The sequence below is a fragment of the Chiloscyllium plagiosum genome, unplaced genomic scaffold (genome assembly GCF_037043375.1).
Source record: "Chiloscyllium plagiosum isolate Xiang-an unplaced genomic scaffold, Cpla_swu_hap1 HiC_scaffold_43, whole genome shotgun sequence".
Lineage (NCBI taxonomy): Eukaryota > Metazoa > Chordata > Chondrichthyes > Orectolobiformes > Hemiscylliidae > Chiloscyllium > Chiloscyllium plagiosum.
The window spans coordinates 4,479,152-4,495,159 of record NW_028270181.1 but is presented as its reverse complement, the minus strand read 5'-3'; the positions used below and the strand labels follow the sequence as shown (position 1 = coordinate 4,495,159).

The following is a 16,008-nucleotide window of genomic DNA, read 5'->3' as shown; positions in this document are numbered from 1 at the left end:
TCTGCTCCAATAAGAATAAGCCCAATTTCTCTAACTTTCCTTGTGTCTCAAATCCCTCATTTCTGATATCATTCTAGTGAATCTCTTTTGAGGTTCTGTAGGGCTTTAACATAATAAGGTGCCCAGAACAGAATGCAGTACTCCAAATATGATCTGACCAATGATTTGTAGAGATGTAAAGACATGGAGATGTACAACACAGAAACAGACTCTTCGGTTCAACTCATCCATGCTGACCAGATATCCTAAACTAATCTAGTCCCATTTGCCAGCACTTGGCCCATATCCCTCTAAACCTTTCTTCGTATATGCATCCAGATGCCTTTTAAATGTTGTAATTGTACCAGCCTCCACCACTTCCTCTGGCAGTTCAATCCTTGTACATACCATCCTTTGTGTGAAAAGTTGCCCCTTAGGTCCTTTTTAAATCTTTCCCATTTCACTCTAAACTTATGCCCTCTAGTTCTGGACACCCCCACCTCAGGGAAAAGTCCGTATCTATTTACCCTATCCATGGCCCTCATGATTTTATAAACTCTATGAGGTCACCCCTCAGTCTCTGACACTCCAGAGAAAACAGCCCCAGCCTATTCAGCCTCCCCATAAAGCTCAAGCCCTTCAATTCTGCCAAAATCCTTGTAAATCTTTTCTGAGCCCTTTTGAAGTTTCACAACATCCTTCCGATAGGAGGGAGATCAGAATTGCACATAATATTCCAAAAGGGGCTTAACCAACGTCCCATACAGCCAGAACATGACCTCCCAACTCCAATACTCAATGCTCTCACCAATAAATCAAACCATACCAAATGCTGCCTTCACTGTCCGATGTAACTGTGACTCCACTTTCAAAGAGCTATGAACCTGCACTCCAAGGTCTCTTTGTTTAGCAACACTCCCCAGGATCTTACCATTAAGTGTCTTAAGTCCTGCCCTGATTTGCCTTTCCAAAATGCAGCACCTCACATTAATCTAAATTAAACTCCATCTGCCACTCCTTGGCCCATTGGCCCATCTGATCAAGATCCCATTGTATCCTTAAGTAACCTCCTTCGCTTGTCCACTATACCTCCAATTTGGTGTAATCTGCAAACTTATGAAGCATACCTCTTATGTTCACATCTAAATCATTTATATAAATGTGAAAATCAATGGACCGAGCACCAACCTTTGTGACACTCCACTGGTCACAGGCCTCCAGTTTGAAAGATAGCCCTCCACTACCACCCTCTGTCTTCTACCTTTGAGTCAATTCTGTATCACTGTATTCCATGTGATCTAACCTTCCTAACCAGTCTACCATGAGGAACCTTGTTGAACAATTTACTGAAGTCCATATAAATCACGTCCACCGCTCTGCCCTCATGAATCCTCTTTGTTACTACTTCAGAAAACTCAATCAAGTTAGTGAGATGTGATTTGCCATGCACAACGCTATGTTGAGTATCCCTAATCAGCCCATGCCTTTCCAAATACAGGTAAATTCTGTCCATCAGGATTCCCTCCAACAACTTGCCCACCTGCAATGTCAGGCTCACTGGTCTATAATTCCCTGGCTTTTCCTTACCATCTTTCTTAGTGTAGCATCACTTCCTTATTTTTGTACTCTCTGCCTCTATTTATAAGCGCAATGATCTTATAAGCCTTATTAACAACTGCTTCAACTTGTCTGGCCAAGAGAATGACGCACTTGAACTCCAAAGGAACTTCTCCTGTACTGCTCTCAAAGTTGTACAATTTGAACCTGTATCATCTTTCCATGTTTCTTCTAGCTCACATTTCATCTGCTAGATGTCTACCCATTTGGCCAACATATCAATGTCTCTGAATTGCTCAGTATCCTGCTCACAACTCCCTATTCTCCCTAGCTTCGTATGAGCTGCAAATTTAGACATTTTGCCCTCAGCATCTATGTCCAAATTGTTTATGCAAATCCGAGAAAGCAAGGGTCCCATCACCAATGCCGGAGTAATAACACTTTCAATTCATCTCCAGTCTGAGAAATACCCATGTATACCGACCATGTGCTTCCTATCTTTTAGCCAACTTCAAATCCATGTTGCCAAGAATCTATTAATCCCAAACATTTCTAATTTGCTAACCAACTTGCCATATGTCACTGTTTCAAATACTTTCTGGAAGTCCAAATATATAACATGCACAGCGCTACCCTTGTCCAGTGCCCATGTCACCTTGTCAAAAAACTCAACTAAATTTGTCAAACCTGACTTCTTACAAAGCTGTTTTGACTGTCTAGTATTAACTTATTTTTCTCTGTATATTTATCTTATCCCATATTATGGCCTTTATCGATTTTCCCACTATTGATGTCAAACTGGCAGGTCTGTAGTTTTCTGAGTTATGTTTTTCCCCTTTGTTAACCAACAGTGTCACATTTGCAATCCTCCAGCCCCCAGGACTAATTCTGTGTTATGGGGGGCCTGGAAAATCTCCAATAAATGCAGCATGAATTGCTTCTTTACTTCTCTCAGCAATCTAGGATGCACCCTATCTCAGCATGGCAACTTCTCTATGTGGTGTGCTGCCAGCCTTTTCAGTACCTCTTCTTAATCACTATACTGTCCAGTTGCTCACTATCCATACTTGAAACTGGACCATTATCATCATCTATAATTTGATGAAGACAAAAGCAAAGTATTTGGTACTTCTGCCATACCATTGCTTGAGTGAGCATTTTACCCTGCTTGGTCCTTATGGGTCCCACTCCGTCCTTCACTAATCATTTACCATTAATATGTTTGAAGAATAATTACTATTTGTTTTAGTGCAATCTGACATCCTTTTCTCCCACTTCTCTTAGCTTTCCTTATTCTAGCCTTGGCCTCCTGCATTTAAGATAATTTCCTGATTTCTATTGCTATTATTGTTCCAGTGTGCATCATATTCCTCCTCTTTCTTCTTTATTTTCTCATTAATATTCTTAGTCATACTTTAGCTTTGAATAACCCATATTAAACCTCAGCATGTTCCTTGTACTCTGGAAAAACATTGGTTTCACCTCTGTCTTTGAAAATATCCAAACAAGACTTCTATAGCACTTAAAATCATTCCAAATACTAATGATAAGAAAAAGCAAATAAAGGAATGATTATATCCTAATGTAACTTTGAGACCAGAAACTGGGATGCAGTTTTTGTTGGTGGGAGAATATTGACATAGTTCATGTGTTGTTTTTTGGTAGATTATTGAGCTGTTCTAATTGACCTGTAAGTTACCTACAGGTTGTGATCTGTGACTGAAACTGTGTTTGAGAACTAGGATTTACAACAGCATGTGAGAGAATTAGACCGTAGAGATGCCTGCAATTTGTCAAGGAAATTGCATTCAGAAGCGACCCCACAAAATGTCATTAATCAAGCAAAATCTGCAAACCTAGAATATGACTTTAGTATGAGCACCAGTAACAATAAGTAATAGGATGGGGGGTTTGCGCTAGTCATTACTCCACTCTTTGTTGCCCCATTATCCATTGATTTGCATGTACATACTTGAGAGAACCGTTTTCGCTTCTTGTGCAACTGTTTCACACTTGCTATTTCTGCATGTTGTTGAAAATCCATTCAATAGTTTAAATGGGAAATAAATCCCCATTTGTTTTTTCCATTATTCTGCCTTTAATCAGATTTTACTGAAACACATCTCCAATGAATAGCATGGACCCCCAATAGTTAGAAGGAATATATTAGAGGAAACTTGAGTAAAGATTGAAGTAGATGGGGTCTCACTGGAACAATTAGATAAGGGAGTGATCTGTATTCTTGTGCTCCTAATTTGAGGCTTTGAGAGATCAGGAAGATAGAGTCTCTGACCTACTCTTGTTGCTATACTCTAGATGTGGCTTGGTCTTGTTTAAACGTCTTGCTGGTGAAAATCCTGACCTGTAGTTAGTGTTTGGAGGTGGTGTACCATCAAAGATTAAAAATGCTGATGCAGACACGATGGGCTGAATGACTTCCTCCTGCATTGTAACGACTTTATAGTCTTGTGATGCCTCAGAAACATGGATAAGAATTAAAGATCTATAAAAGAAGATGCCTTTGAATTGAGGATACCAAGACAAATGCTATAAATGCTATGTACAGAGCAAAAGAAAACTAAGAGGTGCTTGAAACTGCGTGAACAAAAGAGCAGTTTCAAAAGTGGCATCCAAAAAAGTCAATGTCAGGTTTTCAGCCTTTTGATCAAGGCTGAACAGCTACACATATCTGCTGCAGAGGGCAAAGTGGAGAGCAGCAGACCAAGAATTTGACCTCAGTCTAGTTGGGTGACCGATGAGCTACAATAGATAAGAAAGGAGAACATAAGACGAAGATACATCATGGTACATCATGACAGCAGTTCACCTGGCAGGAGAAGCTGAATGAACTTAGAGCCTGGATTAATGCATGCAGTTAGGCTATTGCTATCACAGAGACCTAGCTGAAAGAGGAACAAGATTGGCAGCTTAATGTTCCAGAATGTCGATATTTTAGACAAGTCAGAGGAGGAAGCAAAAAAGATGGAGGAGTTGCATTACTGGTTAGGGAACATATCACAGCAGTGTTGAGGGAGGATACCTCTGGAGGAAACTTGCAGTGAGGCACTATCAAGAATAGGAAGAGCGCAATTACAATCCTGGGAATATACTACAGACCTCCCAGCAGATAGAGAAAGAGATTCTGGAAAGATGTGAAAATAACAGTATAGTTGTGGTGGGTAATTTTAATTTCCCCTATATTGACTGGGACTCGCTTAGTGCTGGTGGTTTGGATGGGGAGCAATTTGTTAGGTTTGTCCGAGAGAGTATTTTTTTGAAGCAGTACATGGATAGTCCCAACAAGGGAGGGGGCCATATTGGACCTGGTATTTGGAAATGAGCCAGGTGATCCAAGTTTCAGTGGTGGAGCCATGACCATAATTCTGTAAGATTTCATATCTGTATGGATAAGGACAAGAGTGGACCTTGGATTAAGGTGTTAAATTGGGGGAAGGCCAACTCTGACCAAATTAGGCAAGAATTGGAGAATGTGTATTGAGAGCCCCTGTTTGAGAGTAAATCCACATTTGACATGTGGAATTTTTTAAAAGTCTAGTGGTAAGAGTGCAGGATAAGCATGTTCCTGTGAAAATGAAGGATAGGGATGACAGGGAAAATTTTCAGCATAGTCAAAAAGAAAAGGAAGCATACCTAAGATCTAGGCAGCTAAAAGCAAACAAAGTTCTTGAAGATTATGAAGAAAGTAGGAATGGGTTCAAATGGAGAATTTGGAGGGCTAAAGCATCTATGTAATGTCCTTGGCGAGCAGGGTTAAGGAGAATCCCATGGCATTTTATACATATATTAGGAACAGGAGGTAGTTAAGGAAAGAGTAGATCCACTCCAGAATAAAGAAGGGAGATTGTGTGCAGCCAGAAGAAATAGGTGAGATCCTTAATGAATACTTTACATCAGTATTCACCAAAGAGAGGGACATTGAGTTTAGGGGAAGGTAAGTAAATACTCATGGGCAAGTCATCATGAAGGAATAAGTGTTGGGTGTCTTGAAATACATTAAGATGGACAAGTCCCCAATACCAGGTAGGTTCTATAGCAGAATACTGTGGGAGTCAAGAGAGGAAATAGTTGGAGCCTTAACAGATATCTTGGCATCCTCTTTGACCTCAGGCAAGATTCCAGAGGACTGAACATAAAAACCAGGAGCAGGAGGAGGCCATCTGGCCCTTTTGAGCCTGCTCCACCATTCAATAAGATTGTGGCTGATCTTTTTGTGTACTCGGCTCCTCTTACCCGTACTCTCACCCTTAGTTTTTTTTTAACAATAAAGGAATTATCTTAGCTTTAAAAACGTTTACTGTAATAGTATCAACTATGTCCCTGGGCAGGGAATTCCACAGATTCACAACACTCTGGGTGAAGAAGTTCCTTCTCAATTCAGTCCTAAATCTGCTACCCCCTAATTTTGAGGCCATGCTCTCTTGTCCTAGTTTCACCCACCAGTGGAAACATCCTCTCTACTTCTACCTTAACTATTCCCTTCATAATTTTATGTGCTTCTATGAGATCCCCCCTCATCTTCTAAATTCCGATGAACATAATCCCAGTCTACTCAGTCTCTCCTCATAAGATAACCCCCTCAACTCTGGAATCAACCTAGTGAACCTCCTCTGCACCCCTTCTAGTCTCCTTTCTCAAGTAAGGAGACCAAAACTGCATGCAGTACTCCAGGTATGGACTCATCAGCACTCTGTACTGTTGCAACATAACCTCCCTGCTTTTAAACACGATTCCTTTAACAACGAAGGACAAAATTCCATTTGCCTTCCTAATTACTTGTCGTACCTGGAGACCAACTCTCTGATTCATGCACAAGGACACCCAGATCCCTCTGCATAGCAGCACGCTGCAACTTCTTACCATTCAAGTAATAATCCTGTTACTCCTACCAAAATGGATGACTTCACATTTATTCACATTGTATTCCATCTGCCAGACCTTTGCCCACTCACTTAAAATAGTTATGTTCCTCTGCAATATTTCAGTCCTCTGCACATTTTGCTCTGCCACTCATCTTCGTGTCATCTGCAAACTTTGACACACTACATGTCCCCAATTCCAAATCATCGACATAACTTGTGAATAATTGCAGACCCAATACTGATCCCTGAGGCACACCACTAGTTACTGATTGCCAACCAGAATAGCACTCATTTATCCTCACTCTTTGCTTCCTGTTAGTCAACCAATCCTTTATCCATGCTAATACTTTACCCATAATGCCAGTGGCGTTAAAAAGACCAATGTTTTCCCTTTATTTAAGAATAGAAACCGAGATAATCTAGGTAATTAAAGGCAGTGAGCCTGATGTCATGGTATGGAAACTGTTAGAGAAGATACTGAGAGACAAGATTTATTTACATTTGGAAGTGAGCGTTAGGCGGATTGGATGTGTGTGGAGAAAGACATTATTTTGAAGAACAGGTGAGTTCTGTGCGATTAGGAGACCATCAATTGTATCTCGACTGACATCAGTAAAGCAGATTTTCTGGTCATTATGCATTTAGATTTTTGGGATCCTGTATTGCACAAATTGGCTGCCATGTTTTCTACATGACAGTATTGACAACATTTTAGAAGTGCTTTGGAACATCTTGAAAGTTAGAAAATGCAATGCAATTTATAAATCCAAGTCTTGTTACTTCCTGGGCAGGTATCGAAAAGTCAGGGACTAGTGGCAATTCACTTCCTTCGGACATGGAAGTATCACTACCTCACCCGCCAACCAGTGGCCACCTTATGGCTCAAAAAATGAAATTGGGCCGGCAGGTTCCAGATGAAGGTGAAACAGGTAAAACTTAAAGCTTAATTAAAAAGCTTCCAGGTCATTTTAAAAATCCTTGAGTTACATGGTTATGGTTTTGGCACTGAGTACTGCACCAAGACAGTTAGTCAATAGTTTTGGATACCGAACTATAGTCCCTTGTCTGTTTGGATCCTATTGCGAAGAACATGTTTTTTGACAAAATTCTACCATAGATCAATAACCCTGACAAAAATGTACAAATCCTTGTAATGTCTTATTTATTTGTAACATTTTTATGGAAATATCTTTGACAGTGATTCTATTTGATGCACTTTATGAACAAGATAAAATTTCTATGCAGGACAAATTGCAATAATGTTAAATTATGGTATAGAGTGTTACTTAACTTCTGTACAGCTAAGATAAACACTGAAAGTGCTGAATGAAGCCAGGACATCTTGCAGAACTTGTAATAATTAATGATCAGAGTCCAATAACTTTTCTTTGGAACTTCAGATCTTTACCATCCACAGTATTTTGCTTTTGTTTTACTATAGCCCAGTTGTTACTGAGTTGTTTCTAGAGTGCAAGTTTCTTTCCTACCATTTGAACTTGGATTAAAAAGTAAAGCATGAACCTTTTAGGATATTAATGTTGTATTTAGGCTGAGGCCAGTGAAGATCCCAGAGTTAATTTGTGGACTTAGCTGAGATACTGGCGAACTCCGCAGTCATAAGGATATTGCATTTGTTTGCAGTGTCCTTGAGCCAGGCAAGAGAGAAAAATTGGTTATGCTTACTAAGCCTAATGGTTATCCAGCACAACCTCTATGTTACAGCATTAATGATAAGATTAGGATAGGCTAGTGAACTTCTCCCATGGCCAACAAGGTTTGTAAAAACTGTTTTGTTATCAAGGTATCTTGAAATGTTCAATATCAATACAGCTATTTATGGTTCCTTTTCAAAATAAGATTGACGAAAAGATAAATTCAGATTTGTATTTCTAAATTGTGCCAAGCTTTCATTTTTAAACATTCTTTCCTTTGGTCACAATTTTTTTTTGGAATCAGGATTCACAATCCTAACATTCTTTGGCTTGTCAGAGGTTAGGTTTTTTTCCTGCATTTTGCTGAGCATATGTCTGGTCAAAAATTAGCTGTAAGAATGCAAATTGTAAATTGTTTATTTTTGTGTTTCTATATGTAGACATTTTCAAAATTAGCATAAGATTTTGAGTTCTGATATGTTCATTTGCAGTGGAGAAGAGGCCACCCAAGAAACCAATTCGATTTTCTTCTTTCCTACCAAGTCCTCAGGAACTGTCAGAGATTAAAAGCAAAAAAAAAGTAAGTAATTTATACTCCATGTTAACAGTCTCTCCTCTATTCTTTCTCCCAATTCACAACTGGTTTGACGTGAAATGTTGTATAATAGCCTTGTTGCAACAGTATTGCTACAGATCAAGTTGCTGCTTAAATAACCATAACACTGTTGAGGTGTGGAATGCTTTCTGACTTTGTGCATTCTGATGCTACCTGCATAAAACCCCCTTCCAAAAGATTGTTATTTGGAGAAATTTTCTTGTCCACTTCCTACTCCCAACGATCTACTCAGAAAATTAAACTGAAACGAATATGTATGATATAATTAAATTATAATTAAGTATAATTATATCCTTCTCAACCCAATATTCAATTGTAGCCATAACTGTAGCTACATCTGTAAAACTCTTCATGTCTTTGGGTCCTTAGGAGCTCTCCTCAGATTGCCCATGGTTGGAGGTCTTATGTTAAGACAGTGAAGTGCTTCCATAAATCTTGCTATCTTTTCCTTTGATTCCCAGCTCCTTTTTTTAAAATGACACCTCCTGCAACCTGAATTGTTTGCCCATGCTTTTGGGCACTCCCAATTAATGTCCTGTTCCTATCTTGTCCAAGTTTCAGCTGCATGTTTTATTCCACTTTTACACAATTATCAAGTTCGACCATAAAATAAAGGAATAGGATTAGGCTGTTCAGTCCCTTGAACCTGCTCTGTCAATCAACAGGATTATAGCTGATCAGACATTCTTTCACATCCACTTTTGTGCCCTTACTTTGTAATCCCTGATCAAAAGTCTATCTGATTCACCTTAAGTATACAGAAGGACTCTATCCGCACAGCTCTGTATGGCAAGGGGTTCCGAAGATATTCAACTCCCTGAGAGAAGAAATTCCTCCTCATCTCAGTCTTAAATTGGTGCCCCTGTGTTTGAGACTCTTCCATCTCTTCCTAGCATCTCCCATGAATGATGTATGTCTCAACATTTATCCTGTGAAGCCCCTTGAGAATCCTGTATGTTTTAATAAGATTGCCTCTCATTCTTCTAAACTCAAATCTATCCATGCATCTCAATTTTGTCAACTGCCATCAGCTCGCTCCTCCGCCTCTGCCGTCAAGTGAAAAACCTCATTCAGAGTTTAAAACAGGAGACACAGAGAAATTTCGATAGGATCTTAGAGATGGGTTGTCACACTCTGAGTTATTACAGAGGCAAGGTGGGAAAGCTGGTCACTTTCTGGCTTCAAGGAAATTGCAGGAGTGGGTGATTAAAATCAGGCATGGTTGAGAGGCGTTCTGAGATCCTGAAGGATGGTGACGTTGGAGCAGATTACAGTTATATTAAGTGGGGAGGAAATAGAGAGATTTAAAAACAAGAATGAGAATTTGTAAATCAAGATGTTGTTTACCCAGGAGCCAGCAGGTATTGGGTGAACAAGGCTTGGCTCTAGTTAAATCACGATTGGTCGTGTTTTTAGATGACCTAAAGTTTAAGGAGGAAGATTCTATATGGCCTACCAGGGGAGTGCAGAATAAATGAAGAAGACGTTAGCTTTTTCAGCAGTAGATGGGCTGAGACGGTGCCAATATCGGGTGATACAGGGAGGTAGGAATATTTGTGTGGCACGAATAACAGCTTAGAGTCTTAGCTCAAGATCAAAAGATACCGAGGTTGCAGACAGACTGATGTTGCAGACTTACCAGAAAAACGAATGGAGTTGGCAGTTCAGAAGTTTGAAGTCATTGTCTTTGATCCAGCCTCCAGTCCTCACAATGTTTAATTGGAAGAAATTTCTACCCATCAGTGCTGAATATTTGTGAAGTAGCTGATAATTCAGCAACTGTGGCAGAGTCGAGAGAGGTGGTGGCAGGGTACAACTGCGTATTGTCAGTGTACATGTGACAACTCGTTATTTAATTTTGCATTTAATACTTTGTATTTCACACATGGTAATACTTCTTTGCCTCGAAATGAGGTGGAGGTGCAGTGGTACTGTCACTGAGCTAGTAATTAAGAATCCATAGATTCCCTACAGTGCAGATGGAAGCTATTCGGTCCATCAAGCCTATGCCAACACCCCTCCCCCAAAGAGCATCCTACCCAGACCCACCCTATACTTGCATTTACCATGGTCAGTCCACCTATACTGCGTGTCCTCGCAACGTGTGAAGAAACTGGAGCACTTGGTGGAGACCTGTACGGCATAGAAGGAATCTGCCATCTCCATATAGGCAGTCACCCAAGGTTAGAATCAATCCTGAGTCCCTGGCACTGAGAGGTAGCAGTGCTAACCACTGAGCCACTGTGCCACCCAAAGAACCTGAGACTAATGTCCTGAGTATGGAAGTTCAAATCCCACCATGATGGATGGTGAAATTTATTTTCAATAAAAATGTGCGATTTAATTAAAGAGTAATGCCAACCATGTAAAACCCTGAGGAGTAGAAGTAGACCATTCGGCCTATTTTGTCTGAAATGGTATTAGAGGGGAGGGGAGGCTGTTCACAGAGAAAAGAATATTTTGCATGTGGGAAATTTTCAAAAAGGAGATGCTGAGAGTTTAGAGAGAGTACGTTCCTGTTAGTATGAAGGGCAAGACTGAAAGGTGTAGGGGACGTTGGATGACTGGACATATTGAGGCTCTGGTCAAGAAAAAGAGGCAGTGTATGTAGGAATAGACAGATCAAGTGAGACCCTGAAGGAATGTGGTAGGGGGTAGGTGTTAAGAGGGAATTCAGGAGAGCAAAAGGGGCATGAGACAGCTTTGGCAAATATGGTCAAAGAGAATCCTAAGAGATTCTACAAGTACATTAAGAACAAAAAGTTACTAGGAGCAAATAAAGCCCCTTAAAAATCAACAAGGCTCTTTATGTGTGGAACCACAGGAGATGAATGGCATGTTAAACAAAAGGTTTCACCTCAGTATTTACTGCAGAGAATGACATGGAGCTAGGGAAATTAGGGAAATGAGCATTGCTATTTTGTCCACATTTCAGAAGAGGAGGTGCCGGAGGTTTTAAGATGCATAAAGGTAGGTAAATCAGTTATATCCCAGAGCATTGTGAGAAGTTAGGGAAGAGATTACAGGACCCCTTATAGAGATACTTGTAACATTGATAGCTACAGGTGAAGTGCCAAAGACTGGAGAGTGGGTAATGTGGTGACAATTTTTATGAAAGACTGCAAGGAAAAGCCAGGAAACTATAGAGCGGTGAGCCTGATGTCAGTGATGGGTGAGTGGTTGGAGAGTATTCTGACAGAGAGGATTTACATGCATTTGGAAAGGCAAGGACTGATTAGGGATAGTCAGCATGTCTTTGTGCATGGGAGATTGTCTCTCTCAAATTTGATTGAGTTTATTAAGTTTCCAAGAAGGTAGGTGAAGGCAGTAGTAGACGTCTTCATGGACTTTAGCAAGGCCTTTGACAAGATCCCACGTGGTAGACTGGTTAGTAAGGTTAGGTCACATGGGATCCAGGGAGAGAGAGCCAATTGGAAGCAAGATTGGTTTGATGGTAAAAGACAGAGGCTGGTGGTAAACTGTTGTTGTTCTGACTAGAGGCCTGTGACCAATGGTGTGTCACAAGGATCTATTCTGGGTCCACTATTTTGTCATTTATATCAATGATTTGGGTGAGAATATCAAGAGGTATGATTAGTAAGTTTGCAGATGACACCAAAATTGGTGGTATAGTGGACAGTGAAGAAGATTATCTAAGAGTACAGAGACATCTTGATCAGATGGGCCAATGGGTCCAGAAGTGGCAGATGGAGTTTAATTTAGATAAATGTGAGGTATTGCATTTTGGTAAGGCAAACCAGAGCAGGACTTACACAGTTAATGGTAGGATCCTGGGGAGTGTTGTTGAACAGAGACCTAGGAGTTACAGTTTCATAGTTCCTTAAAAGTCGCGCTGCATGTCGATGTGGCACTAACGAAGGGGTTTGGCATGCTTGTCTTCGTTGGTCAGAGCATTGAGTATAGGAGTTGGGACGTCATATTGAGGCTGCACAAGATTTGGTGAGGCCACTTTTGGAGTACTGCATATAGTTCTGGTTACCTTGCTATAGGAAGGATGTTGTTGAACTAGAAAAAGTGCAGAAAGAAAGTTACAAGGATGTTGCCAGGGCTAGAGAGTTTGAGTTATAAGGAGAGGCTGAATAGGTTGAGGTAGGAGGGGAAGGATTTGGGGGCGGGGCCTGAGGGGCAACCTTTTGTTGTGGTTCTGTTCGCTGAGCTGGGAATTTGTGTTGCAGATGGGTCGTCCCCTGTCTAGGTGACATCCTCAGTGCTTGGGAGCCTCCTGTGAAGCGCTTCTGTGATCTTTCCTCCGGCATTTGTAGTGGTTTGAATCTGCCGTTTCCGGTTGTCAGTTCCAGCTGTCCGCCGCAGTGGTCGGTATATTGGGTCCAGGTCGATGTGCTTATTGATTGAATCTGTGGATGAGTGCCATGCTTCTAGGAATTCCCTGGCTGTTCTCTGTTTGGCTTGTCCTATAATAGTAGTGTTGTCCCAGTCGAATTCATGTTGCTTGTCATCTGCGTGTGTGGCTACTAAGGATAGCTGGTCGTGTCGTTTCGTGGCTAGTTGGTGTTCATGGATGCGGCTCGTTAGCTGTCTTCCTGTTTGTCCTATGTAGTGTTTTGTGCAGTCCTTGCATGGGATTTTGTACACTACATTGGTTTTGCTCATGCTGGGTATCGGGTCCTTCATTCTGGTGAGTTGTTGTCTGAGAGTGGCTGTTGGTTTGTGTGCTGTTATGAGTCCTAGTGGTCGCAGTAGTCTGGCTGTCAGTTCGGAAATGTTCTTGATGTACGGTAGTGTGGCTAGTCCTTTGGGTTGCGGCATGTCCTCGTTCCGTTGTCTTTCCCTTAGGCATCTTTTGATGAAATTGCGCGGGTATCCGTTTTTGGCGAATACATTGTATAGGTGTTCTTCTTCCTCTTTTTGCTGTTCTGGTGTACTGCAGTGTGTTGTGGCCCTTTTGAATAGTGTCTTGATGCAACTTCTTTTGTGGGTGTTGGGGTGGTTGCTTTCGTAGTTCAGGACTTGGTCTGTGTGTGTGGCTTTCCTGTATACCTTTGTGGTGAATTCTCCGTTAGGTGTTCTCTGTACCATCACATCTAGGAATGGGAGTTGGTCGTCCTTTTCTTCCTCTCTAGTGAATTGGATTCCTGTGAGTGTGGCGTTGATGATCCGGTATGTGTTCTCTATTTGTGTTTTTAATGATTACAAAGGTGTCATCCACATATCTGACCCAGAGTTTGGGTTGAATTTGCGGTAAGACGGTTTGTTCTAATCTTTGCATTACCGCTTCTGCTATGAGTCCAGAGATGGGTGAGCCCATGGGTTTGCCGTTGATTTGTTCATATATTTGGTTGTTGAATGTGAAGTGTGTTGTGAGGCACAGGTCCAGTAGTTTGAGAATGCCGTCTTTGTTGATAGGTTCAACGTCCTGTTGTCTGTTCTGTATGTCCAGCAGGTTGGCTATTGTTTCTCTGTCTAGGGTTTTGTCGATAGAGGTGAACAGTGCTGTTACATCGAATGAGACCATGGTTTCTTCCTTGTCTATGTGTAACCTTTTCACACAAAGGTGTGTGTATCATGTGAACTGCCAGGAGACGTAGTGAAGACAATTACAACATCTGAGATATTTGGACAGGTACATGAAGAAGAGAGGTTTAGAGGGATATAGACCAGATGCAGGCAAATGGGAAGAGTTACGTTTGGGATACCTGGTCAGCTCTCCAACCCGTTGGACCGAAGGGTCTCTTTCTATGCTGTATGATGATGACTATGACTCTGAGTAGAAACCCAATCTGTTTAGCCTTTATTCACAAGACAGTCCTTCCATACCCGTGTTCATCCATTAGCCTACCTGATTGCTCGCTCTCTATTAGTATCCCCAACTTTCTCAGTGCTGCAGCTTTCTCTAATTTGTCTCCGTTTAGAAAATATTCTGTTCTTTTGTTTTCTATTCCAAAATGAACAAGTTTGCATTTTTCCACATTATACACCATTTGCCAACTTCTTACGTATATATTTTGATTAGATTGGATTCCCTACAGCATGGAATCAGGCCCTTCAGCCCAACAAGTCCACACCACATCTCTGAAGAGTAACCCACCCATACCCATTCTCCTACCCTATATTTACCTCTGACAATTGTGCTTAATACTATGAGCAATTAAGCATGGCCAGTTTACCTGACCTGCACATCTTTGGATTGTGGGACAAAAAAACCAGAGCACACCCACGTAGAGACGGGGAGAATGTTCAAACTCCTCACAGTCACCCGGGACAGGAATCGAACCCAGGTCCCTGGAGCTGTGAGGCAACAGTGCTAATCACTGAGCCACTATACCACCATGCTGACTTAACCTATCAATATCTCTTTCGATTGTTTGTATCCCTCTTGTAACTTGCCTTTCCCCCTGTATCATCTGCAATACATTCGCTTTCTGTCTCCATGTCATTAATATATATTGTAAGCAGCTGCTGTCTTGGTACTGATCCCTGTGGAACTTCACAGGTTATAGGTTACGAATGTGAACAAGAACACCTTATCTTCACTCATTTGCCTGCTCATGAACCAATTCTCTATCCGTATACCAATACGTTATTATTGAGACCATGGACTCATAGCTTAAGTGAGTCATAAGCGAAGAGCCCATGGTCTCAATAATAATGTATTGGTATGTGAGGTAACCTGTCAAACACATCTACTGGTTCCCACCTATTCACTTTGGTTGGGACTTCCTTGATAACTAATAAATTAGTCAGACATGATTTCCCTTTCACGTATCCAGGCTGACTCTACTTGATTAGATTATGATTTTCTAAATGTTCTGCTGTAACTTTCTTAATTGATTCCAGTAGTTTTCCAATAATTTATGTTAGGCTAATCAGCCTCTGGTTACCCTTTTTTTTGCCTCTCTTTTTGAATAGTAGTGTCACAGTAGCAGTTTTCCTATATTCTGGTAGATCTCCAGAATCCAGCAATTTTGGAGAATTATAACCATTGCGTCCACTATCTCTATAGTACCTCACTACCTCTATTGTGCAATCTGTCACTTAAACAGCTAAATGCAACTATTCTAAGCATAGGTTAATGCTATTAAAGATTTTGAGACCGCTTGAGGAAGCAGTCTCATGTCAAATTGTCTTTTTAGCCATTATTACAAATCAAAGTATTTTGTAAGTCCCCAGTAGATTGGTTTTAACTTTTTTGATTTAGTAAAGCACGGGCCTATTATGGACAACATCATTTAAGTAGCATTTGAATGCAATAAAATGACTTTTCATTAACTGGAGAGCAGCACTGGTGAGGCATTGTCAGTTCTGAATAGTTGTGTCAAACTTGCAGACGTGCATTAGTAAAAAG

General features: G+C 40.9%; 1 protein-coding gene across 6 annotated transcripts in view; it reads left to right on the top strand.

The window, feature by feature from the left end:
• gbf1 (golgi brefeldin A resistant guanine nucleotide exchange factor 1) overlaps nt 1-16,008 on the top strand; it is a 264,652-nt gene that overhangs the window by 195,083 nt on the left and 53,561 nt on the right. For all 6 annotated transcript variants that reach the window (XM_087982453.1, XM_087982455.1, XM_087982454.1 and 3 more), the window contains 2 exons: nt 7,208-7,345; nt 8,560-8,648. In XM_087982453.1, the coding sequence (XP_087838579.1) occupies nt 7,208-7,345; nt 8,560-8,648 (227 nt within the window). The remainder of the gene's footprint in view (nt 1-7,207; nt 7,346-8,559; nt 8,649-16,008) is intronic.